Source organism: Mytilus californianus, unplaced genomic scaffold (genome assembly GCF_021869535.1).
Source record: "Mytilus californianus isolate M0D057914Y unplaced genomic scaffold, xbMytCali1.0.p SCAF_3, whole genome shotgun sequence".
NCBI lineage: Eukaryota > Metazoa > Mollusca > Bivalvia > Mytilida > Mytilidae > Mytilus > Mytilus californianus.
The window spans coordinates 63,812,835-63,826,594 of record NW_026262679.1 but is presented as its reverse complement, the minus strand read 5'-3'; the positions used below and the strand labels follow the sequence as shown (position 1 = coordinate 63,826,594).

The following is a 13,760-nucleotide window of genomic DNA, read 5'->3' as shown; positions in this document are numbered from 1 at the left end:
AGATATATGTATCAGATATCATAATGCAAGTTCTTATTATTGCAATACTCACCCAGTTGCATTATTCGCAAAAAAACCTCACAATAATTTCTGAGTATACAGTATCGCCCTGAAATGTTGATTTTCAAAAACTATAGGAACTATAGGTTAAAACTGTGAAAATGATCAGCATGACAAAATGTATTCACCCTGAAAAAGCTGACTACTTGTTTTGGAGTTATTGTCCCTGAAATATAGATTTTTTTTCCCAGTTTTTTTGCAGTTGCTGTTATTTTGAAATTAAACTATCAGAGCTTGATTAAAAGTGTGAATTGCAAAATGTTTCAGCATGACACGAAGTATTTACCCTAAGAGTTGGATTAATATCTGTCAATCCATTTTTTAGTTATTGTCCCTGAAATAATATGGGGTTTTTTTTGCATTTTTTTTTGTTATCACCAAAAATATTAGGGCTAGGTTAAAAGTACCTATTGCAAAAGGGACCAGCTCGACAAGATGGATATATCCACCCTAAAAATTGGAGAAAAATCTGTTGATCCCTTTTGAGTTATTGTCCCTGCAATAATAACTTTTTGCAGTCTTTGGCTGCTATTGTGAAATAACATATAGGAACTAAGTTTAAAGTTTAATTGCAAAAATGATCAGCTCGAAAAGATCTATTTACCCTGAACATTTCAATAAAATCTGTCAATCAGTTTTTGAGTTATTGACCCTGAAATATACATTTTCCTTGAACTCATTTTCATTGTTCAGATACTACTTGTAAAAACTGTATTAATTGTATTATAAGAAGATTTTGTATGATAGCCAATAAGACGGCTATCCGGCAGAGACCAAATGATATGGATTTAAGCAACTAAAGGTCACTGTACAGCCTTCAACAATGAAAACAACATACTGTGTAGTCAGCTATAATAAGCCCCAACATGAAAAAATGTGAAAAAATTCATACTAAAAAAATAAGCAACTGATTCCTGACAAAACGATCAACGCAAACGAATATAACAGACAGTAATCAACAAACAACAGTGAATTACAGGCTCCTGACTAGGGAAAGGCACATATAGAATGTTCGTGAGCACTCAACCATCAAACCTGTAATAGTGGTGCAACATCACAACATTACAAACTAAATATCAATTAGAAATAGCTTGACTCATCAGATTGGCACGAAGCACAAGAAAATGATTAACATAAACACAAAAGACACAAAGTACCAATCTTAGAGTACTTGCAATTACTGAAAGCTAGTTCTCCCATACTAAGGTATCAACCAGTACACATCTAATGGATTTAGTATAAAGACGTCAAAAACAGTCTGAGAAAAGCATTACCTTGTGCAATGCAGAAATATAAGTTATAATATTGACAGGATGTATGACCACCAAATTTCATACAAATATTTGCTGCTGATGAAAAAAAACTATGAACTAAGGAATAGTATATAATTACCATAAGATTAGTCTAAATGTAATCGATAGATAGCTGAAGTAAACACCTGCTTCCCTCCTTAAGTTTTGATACCCTGAACTTGTTATCTAATCTGACATGTACAATAAAAGTAAGAGGGAAAAAAGTTTTCAAAATTGTATAGCAATACATATTTAGTAATGTATTGATTTTTTTTGTCTTCATACATTTTTATCTAGTTGTTATATCACTTACTATTATGAGTGATTGGATAAATATTTGTAGTATATAGGATCGTTGCAAGGTCTGCATGTCCTTAATACAGAGTTGACTTCATTTTATTGATCAGTGATCAAGGTTAAGTCCTATCTCAGATACCAGCTATAAAGAGTAGGTCATCTAAGTTTGTGGTATGGAGTGATTGTAAGGTCAATATCCATCTGACAGGGTTTTCTGAACTTGATCCATCTGACAGGGTTTTCTGACCTTGACTTTATCTTCATGGTTCATCGGTCAATGTAAAGTTCTGGTGGTTATGTCTGTTTCTCAGATACTATAAATAATAAGTCAACTATATTTGGTGTAATGAATAATTGTAAGTTATTCATTTCCTTTGTGCAGAATTCTTTTGGGTAATTATCCCTAATGCACCTCAAATTGAGGAATTCAAAAGAAATGTGTAAACAAAAATTCACTGTGCAGTGATATTCGACATGTTTCTATTTTTAACAAGTGACTGAGCTTTACAACTTGTGCTGATTTGGAAAGCAGAGGACCATAGAATAAAAGTGTAAACCTATGGAGTTATTAAAGGTCTGCAAAGAACTTATTGTGTAAAAAAAGAGATTTTTTTACCCTGAGAAGCCGCATCACAAAAGGCTTTTCGAGGTGTGCTAAATTACGAAAAAATGAATCTCACTTCGTACCTCGAAAATTTAACCACATATGTGAATATGTCTCAGCTTCGAAACAAGCCATCTAGCATATCAAAGTTTATGATATTGCGCATCTAGACTCATTTCAGGATGATTTCAGCTTCCCAATTGTGAACTTTCCATTTCTATGTAGCAACATTCCAGCAGCGCCTGAATGTATATATCTCCCTGTTGATATGATCTTTTTTTTATTTCCTTGATAGAGGGTTGCTGCTCACAAGGAAGCTATTAAACCAAGAGTTTCAAGTGGTTAAGTTGAAATCATCCCTTCGAAAATTTTATAGACGGCATCACAAGTTGGTTGACTTATGAAATATGTTTCACATATGACGACGGATATTATACCGTCCTTCTTTTCCCTTATGTGATCTACTGAATTATCACTGGGTTTGTACTTACACGAGCAACATGACAGGTGCCTTGCACATGCGGAGCAGGATCTGCTTACCCTTCCAGAGCACCTGAAATCAACCCCGGTTTTTGGTTGAGATCATGTTGCTCAATCTTTAGTTTCCTATGTTTTGTTTTGTATTCTGCTGTTTGTCCTATTGATCCTTTTCTTTGTACCTGTGTCATCGAAGGAAGTAGGTCTAGTAACCGCTCGTCCATCCGTCACTCCATCACTCCATCTGAAGGAAAATTTTTGTCAAAGTTTTCTCTGCTCCTATTGAAGGGAATGCTTTAGTATTTGGTCTGAAGCTATATAATGTTGATTTGTAGAAAGTAAGCAATTTTTACATTTGCCATGTATCCACTTCCTGTTTGCCTATAGTTTGAATTTTTACCGCACTCATTGTTCAAGGAAAATTTTCGTCAAAGTTTTCTCGGCTTCTTTTGAAAATAATGTGTTAATATTTGGTCTGCAGCTTAATAATGTTGAGCTGTAGGGAGTAAGAAATATTCACATTTGCCATGTAGCCACTTCCGGTTTGCCTATAGTTTGAAATTTTACAACCCTCATTGTGCAAGGAAAATTTTCCTTAAAAGTTTTTAGCTCCAATTGAAGGAAATGATATAATATTTGGTCTGCAGATTCATAATGTTGAGTGGTAGAGGGTTAACAATTTTTTCAATTACCATGTAGCCACTTCCTGTTTGATGATAGCTAGTTTGAAATTTTGCAACACTAATTGTACAAGGAAAATTTTCATCAAAGTTTTCTTGGCATCGATATTGTGAAAGGGATTGATTTAATATTTGGTTTACAGTTTTATAATGTTGAGTTGTATCGAGTAAGCAATTTTTACACCTGCTGTGTAGCCACTTTCTGTTTGTTGATAGTTTAAAATTCTGATTTTACAAGGAAAAAATTTGTTAAAAGTTTTTTAGGTGTCAGTGAAAGGGAATGATCAGTTATGCTCCAGTATACATGTTACCTGGGCCATATAGTTTTACCCTTATCCGTCATTCTGTCATTCTGTCACTCTGTCATTCTGTCATTCAGTCATTCCGTCATTACACAACGGACAGTTATACAGACTTTTTTCTAAACCCTAAAGTTTATTTTTTAGTATGTGAATCAACTATGATGAGTTACAGATCGAGTTTATGTTTGATTCTGCTTCCCTTATTTTTGCCGAAATTACTGGTTTTGGACTTAAAAATTTCGTGAAAATAACAGTTATAAGGGTTCATACATGAGCTGCACTTGCTCAAGTACTATTTTTTTTAGATTAATGCTAAAAAAATATTTAGACTTTGTATTCTTCCTTAGATTTTAGACACCTATGTGTATCGTTCAATGTATGGAGGCACTGGATCCTTGTTTGGAAAGCTTCTTCTCCAGAACAGCTCACATTCATTATCATTGAAGAAAATTTTGAGGTAAGCTTTTTTCATTGCATCAGATTACTATGTTCAAAAGCTTTAATTATTCAGTATTCCAGACTTGTGTTTTATCTACTCATTAGTGATGGTCAAAATAAAACAGGTGGAAGGCCAAATCAAATAAGAAGTTGAAGAACATTTAAAATTAAAAATTCCGAACAAATTTGCCAAATAAGGCTTTACGGCAATCTATACCTTGGGGTAGAAAAACCTTACTGTTTCAAATAATACGAAATTTTATAAACAGTAAATTTGCTGAAAAACTAACATATCAATGATATTAAATGTCAACCCAAAGTGCTGACTACAGGGCTAGTGATACCCTTGGGTACAAGACTGTGTATGCTGCTGCAACTGTGGGTCTGATGTTAAGTGGAAAACAGTTTAATCTTGCTGCAAGAGGCCTAACTTTAGATTATGAGGCACTTTGTCCACTGTGGTTAGCTGCATTCTTTCATTGGCATAATGACAAGATTGAACAACTTCCAGAAAATACATAGACCTTTTTTCCTCATTCATGTCATCCTTTCAAACACGGAAAACTGCCGATGCAAACCCTTTTGCTGAGGTGAAGGTTTTTTTTTAAAAAAAAACACATTCTGCATTTGATTGAAGAGTTCCGGAGATGGGGTTGTGCAAAGTCCTCCACATTTAAGTTCTGGGACATGTTTTTGAAAGCCATTTAAATACTTCTTCTGAATGTTAGATCAGAAAGAGAGGGCAATTCAGGTCTCTTCACTTGACGTTAAGAAGTTAAACAGGTAGCCATCTAGAGGTTCTGGAAGTTGTTCAATCAATACAGCTAGCCACAGGAAGCAAAGAGGCTCATAATCTAAAGTCTGTCTCTTACAGCACGAATTTACTGTTTTTGCTGTGAAATTCGCCCATTCTTAAAACATGGCAGTCAATGCTGCCATGTTGGCCTATGTATATATATATTTGTTACAAAAATGATCAATTACTCTAGATGGCTACCTGTTTAACATCTTGATATGCTTGCTTTTCCACTGGATTTAGAATTAGCATTTCAGCAAGATGAGTTTTCGATACGTCAAAAGCCTGGAAAGTTCAATGGCGTATGGAGTGACATGGCAACTGAAAAATCTGTCATAAAGGATTCCAAAGGTTGTGGTGGAATCAGTGGTATCACACGTCAAAAACCAGCCCTAATGAGATGGTCACTTACTCGACATGGGCTTGCAGATTTTACGTCAGAAATGAAAACCAGGTCTGGTTGCATCAACGACAAAAGCATTGTGCATGATGAAGTAAAGCCAACAGCTTTGAAACGAGATGAAGAACAAGTTCAGAAAATTATAGACCATGTTCTTGAAAATATGACTGACCTGTTTGTTACAGAACTCCTTCCCAGATCACTAATCAACATTTCAATTGGAATACACACTTCAAAAGAAATACAGACCTCTTTGATGTCGGCTGTTGATGATGGTAACAAAATGGCAAGATCATTTATCAATAGGGCATTTGTGGAAGGCAAGACTTGTAGTCTCTTTGATTCTTCGCTTCTGTCAAAGTTAATAAACATTTTATGACCTAATGAAGAAAACAAAATAAAAATGTAGAACAGGAGAATTTTTGAATATTCATATCAATCCTGAACTCATGTTCTGTCGAGCATAGGTGTTAGCTCTGTTGAAAAGTTTTGTCATTTCTGATTGGTCCGATCTCTTCAGCCCTTTTTCATGATGACGGAACCATGAGAAAATCATGTATAGCCTATCTTTGCATTCAACTCGAGAACTAAACATCTTATTGTTTCTCTTGTCACTGAGTTAGATAAATCTTTTACCTTTTTTTATTAGGGATGGTATGTCTCTTATCCAGAGTATTAATGCTAAAAATTTGAAAACCTTTGGTGACCTGGGGATAGAGTTCATCTAGTCTCAGCTGCCCTGATTTTCAAGGGCTACTTTTTCTGTTGATGATGTCTTTTACAGATATGACATCAAACTTTCTTTCAAGGCAGCCAAACGGGACCAAAGATCAAACTTTACATCAAAGGTCTTCCAGGTAATTGAAGGTCACTCCATTCTAGACTAGATTTTTTTTTATCTTCTATAAAAAATAAGCAACCATTGCTCCAGTTTCTTGTTTGTAACCACCAAAACAAATATAATGCACTAGCAAGTAATAATGAACTTACTTTTAGCTTGAACTTTTTCCCATCCTCAAATGAAAAAAATGCATTTGTACTAATACTGTCATTGACTTCGTCGAGCTTTACAGTACCCATGAGGAAGCTGATAGGCGTAAGTATTTGCAAGCCATGTGTGCCAAAAGACAGTTTGGAAGTCATAGCTGTAAATGAAGGATCATAGTGAAATCCTCTGACACAGATGTTTTAGTTCTTAGAAAAACACAGAAGAACTTGGGTTGTCACAGGAACTGTAACCATCACCAAGGATGTAAGACGCTATATACCTATACATGAACTATTCAATTTTTAAACTCCATCGTCAGTCAATGCTTGCCTGCCGTGCATGCAATTGCAGGATGTGACTCAACATTGGCAGTTTGGCATAGGTAAAAAAAAAAAAACGGTTTTCAAAGTCCTGAAACAGTTGTGTAGTGATGTGTCCAATTTTGTAAATCTGGCAAACTGATGTTGTGGAATCTCTTTCAGTTGCAAGAAAGATTGTGGCTTTGCTTTATGATCAAAAGGGTGAATTCAAAGCGTACACAGTTACCTCAATAAATTACGTGTAAAACTTGTAACTACTAAAGATGCGTCTCTGGCAAATAATAATCGGTAAAAAAAATAGAAGCAATAAGTCGTCTTTAAAAAACAAAAGTGTCCACAAATTCAATATGAGGTCATATTTGACCGTAGTGTACTATTGCTTCTGGCTTGATACCTCACGCACTTTGCTAATTTAAAAAATAATTTTGAAATTTTTGACTTTCATGACACTTGATTTTTACTTAAAATTTAAATAATTTATAATGATGAGTTTATTTATAAGATTATAATAATTTGAATAATGCAACCTTTTATTAACAGTAAATTTACAGAAAAAACAAACATATCAATGATGTTTCATGTCATTACAAAAGTGCTGACTACTGAGCTGGAAATGCCCTCGGGGATGAAACAACCATCAGTAGTAAAAAATCATCATAGATATGTCTTTTTATATACGAATGTCTCTTTGAGATGATTGCTACTTATGCCACTTAGAAGTCAGTTCTTCTTAAAAGTGGAGCCCATTAATTCAAAGATCAGGTGTCTCTAAAGTTGCAGTACCAGATTCTGAATCCTTTTTGATGGGTGCCAAATCCAAAGAAATGTAGAATTTAGATGTTATGAATCAATAATTTCCGATATTTTAGCTTTATTTTAGCTTAAGCAAGGTGGGTATAAAATTAAATGAAATGTAGACGACTAACAACTGTCTATTAACATTAAACACTAGCATTATCTATTATATGTTGAAGAGAATTCGTTAAGTACCTGGTTGATCATGTCTGTGTATGTCTGCTACAAGGAATTGTCACATTAGACCCTCTTTTTAACTGGGGCTTGATATTGTGACAAATTGCATACGAGTTGTCACAGACATTTTAACAGCCTTGTTGGTCACAGGGTAGCCTGATAGCCTTGAGTGCAGGAGGTCGTGAGTCAAATCAAAGATTTGCAAATAAGTCAAATCAAAGACTCAGAATAATGTAGCTAAGGTAGGATAACAAATCTCTTGTGATATTACTAGCATGTTAAGAAATTGGCTCATTGTGTTGGTCTATTGCAAAGCAGGCTCCATTATTAAAATTATTCCTATCACATTAATTTATTCTCGTTCTGAAATGCATGTTATATTTGCCACTGAATATTAAACAAGAATTCCTCATCATTATGAATTACCTTTAATTTGTCGTCATGAAAATTTTTGTTTCTCATGCATGGCTGTTCATGCCTCTTGTTTTTTAGAATGTTGTGTTATGCAATTGTTTTAACTTATGTTTATTGGCAATATCGTTTCACCAATCAATAAATAATTGTTATGGAAAATAAATAAAAATTAGATATGCATATTTAATTTTTTTGTTCAGTATATATAATATAAATAATGGTTATTGTTAACATGGTTAAGGTATCATTTTTGTCCCCCGCGCACTCTTTTGCGGAGGACATAGAAATACTGGGCATCGGTAAGTCCGTCCGTCCGTCCTGTCTTGTTAGCGCTCTCACAGGTACAATTCTTATAAAACTTATACCATAGGTTAATATCAGCAATATCTTGGACAATTTCTATAATGGTGGACGATCGACTTTTTTAAAAGAGTTATGCCCCTTGGAAATATCAAATTTATGGAAAATGGCCTCGTTAGCGCTCTCACAGGTACAATTCTCGCCAGATTTTTATAAAACTTATACTATAGGTTAATATCAGCAATATCTCGGACAAGTTCTATAATGGTGGTCGATCGACTTTTTTTAAAAGAGTTATGCCCCTTGGAATTATTAAATTTATGGAAAATGGCCTCATTAGCGCTCTTGCGGGTACAATTCTTGCCAGATTTTTATGAAATTTGTATTAAAGGTTTATATCATCAAGGTCTTCGACGTTTTGAAAATCAGTGCAAATGAATGATTTTAAAAGAGTTATGCTCCTTGGAAATATTAATTATAACAGAAGTTGCCTTGTTAGCGCCCTCATGTATACAATTCTTGCCAGATTTTTATGAAATTTATATCTAATGTTTATATCAGCAATGTCTTTGACACTTTTGAAAAAAGTGCTGATCAAAATATTTTTAACGAGTTATGCCCCTTGGAAATATTAATTTTAACGGAAATCTCATTGCAATTGCTGTCAGAAGCTTTCATTTATCGATTAAAGATATTTATAAAAAGTTTTAAAGAACAAACAAAAAAAAGTGTTATACCCTTGTACCTTGGAAAGATAAAATATGTGCATGAGGGGAACATTGGAATTATGTTCTTTTATTGTAATTTCATTTATTTATTTTTTATTTTTTTGTTGGCAAACACTTTCAATTTACCAGTTAAGAAAGTGAACTCTGGTATCAATTTTTAAACACATGTATACATGTATAATAAAGCATAAACTTAAGGTTCCACTAAAGTCAAAATATAGGACACTTCATAAACATGAAAACTTTGCCTGTATTTTTCAACCTATAATGAGTAAAGTCCTAAACTTTGAGAACATATGTTCATTTAAACATACTTAACATATACACACTGTGTAAATTGTAAATAAACTTGAAATTGTTATGTTGTGGCCAAACCGGTTCTTGGGGTGAACACTAAATTTTCAAAAAAATCTGAAGGCCTGCGAGACGACTTAATTTGCTTAAAATTGGTATGGACGAATACTGTTACATGTAATGCAGGGCAAGCTCATGTTGATTTGTCACATACATATGTTTTAATGGCATATTTGTCCAATTTCTGTATTGTACCTTCGATATTTGTTCACCTAGATACATGAAATTAACTGAAACTCGAAAATCAATACATTTTCTGAAAAATCAACATGAGCTTGCCCTGCATTAGATATAACAGTATACGTCCATCCCAATTTTAAACAAATTAAGTCGTCTCGCAGGCCTCCAGATTTGGTCACAACATAACAATTTCAAGTTTATTTACAATTTACACAGTGTGTATATGTTAAGTATGTTTAAATGAACATATGTTTATGAAGTGTCCTATATTTTGACTTTAGTGGAACCTTAAATATAAGCAGTGATAACACACCTTTGTCCTTCAGTTTTTGGTTGTATGTCTTATTTGGTGTGTTTAATTTAGGAACTTTCATCACAGCCAAATAAATCAAAATATGGGCATGACAGAAAAAAGAGATTATTGATCCCAAAACATTAATTGAAAATCAATATTATCTATACTTTACAGAGATTGTGAAGTTGGAAAGTCAGCTTATGCAGCCTTCGAATTGTCAAACATAATTGACATATCAGCTCTGACAAACTACTCTGGGGTATGTATTGCATTTATATGTGACCAGGTGGACAAAGGCAGAATGTTCAAACGCTTTATTAAATATAACTAAAGAAGGCAATGACAGATCTGAAATATACAGATGACAAATAGATATAACTAGAGATAAGTAAATGCATATGAATATATCATTTTGTAGCAAATAATGTATATTGTGTTTAATTACACAATTGCAAATATATAATAATGAGAAATACCACAGAAGTTGTAGTGTCCGGCTGGGATCCTGTTTTTTTCAGGTGATTTGATCGGGTTTTTCAAGTGAACCATGTTTTTTTTTTCGAGGTGATTATGATCAAATATGTAAACAAACAGATTTCTGTTCTTGTAAGACGTGAAATAGATGCTTGAACGTAATATACAAGATCATAAAAGGTAAGTTAGAGTATCTGTTACAAAAAGATATCATCAATCCTACGTTTTTTTTGTGTTATAAAAGTTTAATTTAGCTTTACAATGCTTTTATGCCAAAATTTTGAATAAAGCTATTTTTATACAAATACCAATGCAAATGTCAAAGGAAATGTATATTTGGAATTTTTATATCCTTAGATATACAGACACCTTATGAAAATTCTTGTAATTGCATTGAGAAGGTCATTTTTAGAATAAATTAATTTTTCAAGAGCATACTGGGTTTTTTGAGTACGGTCTAGGTCGAGTGCATAAACAGAATTTCAATGACTTAAAATGTTATATGTAAGTACATTTTTACGTTAAAAAAACAATGAAAAGGTTCAAATAAAGTACTGTAAATTCAGAAATTATTGCGTGCTTTTATCATTGCGATTTTAATACAACCGCAAAAAATGTTTGCGGTCGTATATTGGTATGACGTTGGCTTCGTCGTCCGAAGACACATTGGTTTTCGCACAATAACTTTAGTTTAAGTGAATGGATCTCTTTGAAATTTTACCATAAGGTTCAATACCACAAATGGAAGGTTGGGATTGATTTTGGGGGTTATGGTACCAACAGTTAAGGAATTAGGGGCCAAAAATAAGCATTTTTGTAACTTCCAGACAATAACTTGTGTGGTAGTGCATGGATCTCTCTGACATTGTACCACAAGGTTCCATATCACAAAGGGAATGCTGGGATTGATTTTGGGGGTAATTGCCTCAAAATTTTAGGAATTTTGGGCCAAAAAAGGGGCAAAAAACAAGCATTTTTCTAGTTTCATGACAATAACTTGTGTGTAAGTGTATGGATCTTTCTGAAATTGTACTACAAGGTTCCATATCACAAAGGAAAAGCTGGAATTGAGTTTGGGGGTAATTGCTGAAAACATTTAGGAAAAAGGGGCAAAAAATAAGCATTTTTCTAGTTTCCAGACAATAACTTATGTGTTAGTGCATGGATCTTTCTGACATTGTACCACAAGGTTCCATATCACAAAGGGAATGCTGGGATTGATTTTGGGGGTAATTGCCTCAAAATTTTAGGAATTAGAGGCCAAAAAGGGGCAAAAAACAAGCATTTTTCTAGTTTCAGGACAATAACTTGTGTGTAAGTGTATGGATCTTTTATAAAATTGTACTACAAGGTTCCATATCACAAAGGGAAAGCTGGGCATGAGTTTGCCTTAAACGTTTAGGAATTTGGGGCCAAAAAGGGAAAAAAAAAACAAGTATTTTTCTAGTTTCCAGACAATAAATTGTGTTCAAGTGTATGGATCTCTCTGAAATTGTACTGCAAGGTACCATACCACAAAGGGAAGGCTGGGATTGAGTTTGGGGTGATGAATCATAAGAGGGTTCAAAAAATTTGGGGGGGGGGATTTTTTTTTTCCTTTTTAAATTGGTTATTTCTGGTTTATATATAAAAGCAAATAATAATGATATGGTTTGATTTCATCAAAAATTGAAATATTGGGGTTCTTTGATATGCTGAATCTAACCGTGTATTTAGATTCTTAATTCTTGGTCCCGTTTTCAAATTGGTCTACATTAAAGGGAAAATTCGTGATTTTTTACTTATCATCTTATTATGTTAATAATACCATAAAAAACATATTCACCAAGTTTTATCTGGATATGAAAACTAATAAAGAAGAAAATTGGGAATTATTAATTTTATTTATTCGAACTTCCTGACTTCTGTGACGTAGTTTAAGTTTTTTTGCATTCCGGGAATGGAATTTATCTCATTTAAGTCTTGTTCGTTAATCATCTAATAACGCGATTTAAAGCGCATCGACGACTTTTGGCGTAGCTATTAACCAACTAATAATTAATAAAGTAAAGTGATCAGTTGTGCAACTTTTAAAAATAAAATGTACGATTTATATTTTAAGGATTTCTGATATGATTATAGTCATTATAGTAATAAAAGTAAATCATACAATAGAATATTTTTATGAATTTTTTTTCCGACGGATATTTTCAACAAACATATATAACTGATTGTGTATTAAAAATGCATGTTTGTATTCCCACCTTTTACTTCAGTCTAGCAAACTTTTCCCGTTAGTACTGTGCAAATACAATGTGTATCGTACTGTGACACTTAGTGACTACCTGTTGAATGCGTGGTTAAATTCAAGGTATTTAAAGGTTTGCATTCTGTAATTCTAATCTTTTGATCTTCACTCAGTGAATTTTAGCTGTCACGGTTAACCGTTCCAGGTGTGAACATCATTTCGTATGAATGATTAATGGGAGTGATAGTTTGAGACAGAAAATAAAAAAAGAAATATAATTATTTTGGGGGAGTAATATGGTGGCACAATAACTGGATAGCCGTGGTATATTTTTATATTTTCCGTAAGCTCAGTTTAAAATGAATTATGACTGCTGAATATTTTTGTAACAATGAAATACTGAATTAATTTAATTGAATAAATAGTAATGGCATTCTAAACACGAGTGTATGAACTAAAAATTGTACTATTTTAAATTAGAATCGGTAACCTTGAATATTTGAAATAGATAATTACCAATTGCAATTATATAATTTGGTCCGTCCAAAGCGATCTTTATTTACATATTCAGGAATTAATGTCCTTATCAAAATATTTTAAATCTCACAACGTATAAAGATGTTTAAAAAAATGACAGGAAATTTAAGGTTAACTTTGTCTTATTGGAATGAGATCGAATAATTACGAACAAAAATTATTTTCCGGTTTGAAAAACATAAAAAAAAAATGATAAAAGAGAAATGTGGGATTGAGACAGAAAAAAATAATTATTTGGGGAGGAATATGGTGGCAAAATACCTGAATCGCCGTTATATATATTTTTTTATATTTTGCGTTAGCTCAGTTTTTAAATAGATGGGTGAGTATTTTGTTGTAACATCGGAATTCTGAATAACTTTCCATGAAATAATTTTATAAATAAAAATGGCCAACGAAAACGAGCGTATAAACCAAAAACTGTGCTATTTTGAATTATCATCGGTAACCTTAAATATTTAAATGTGCAGAGAAAATTATCAGTTACATTAATATAGTTTGGTCCGTCCAAAGCGATCGACATTTACCTAATCGGGAATGTCCTTATTAAAATATTTTACATCTCACAACAAATACTTTTAATTAGCTATTTGACCAATGATGTTTAAAAAAATTTTACAGAATC

General features: G+C 33.0%; 1 protein-coding gene and 1 long non-coding RNA gene across 3 annotated transcripts in view; both read left to right on the top strand.

Moving 5' to 3' along the window:
- Positions 1–13,760, top strand: part of LOC127733190 (uncharacterized) — a 222,126-nt gene that overhangs the window by 132,348 nt on the left and 76,018 nt on the right. The gene's annotated exons all lie outside the window — the stretch shown is intronic.
- Positions 1–13,760, top strand: part of LOC127733119 (prominin-1-like) — a 226,586-nt gene that overhangs the window by 138,140 nt on the left and 74,686 nt on the right. For both annotated transcript variants that reach the window (XM_052242417.1, XM_052242418.1), the window contains exons 15-16: positions 4,060–4,169; positions 10,072–10,156. In XM_052242417.1, the coding sequence (XP_052098377.1) occupies positions 4,060–4,169; positions 10,072–10,156 (195 nt within the window). The remainder of the gene's footprint in view (positions 1–4,059; positions 4,170–10,071; positions 10,157–13,760) is intronic.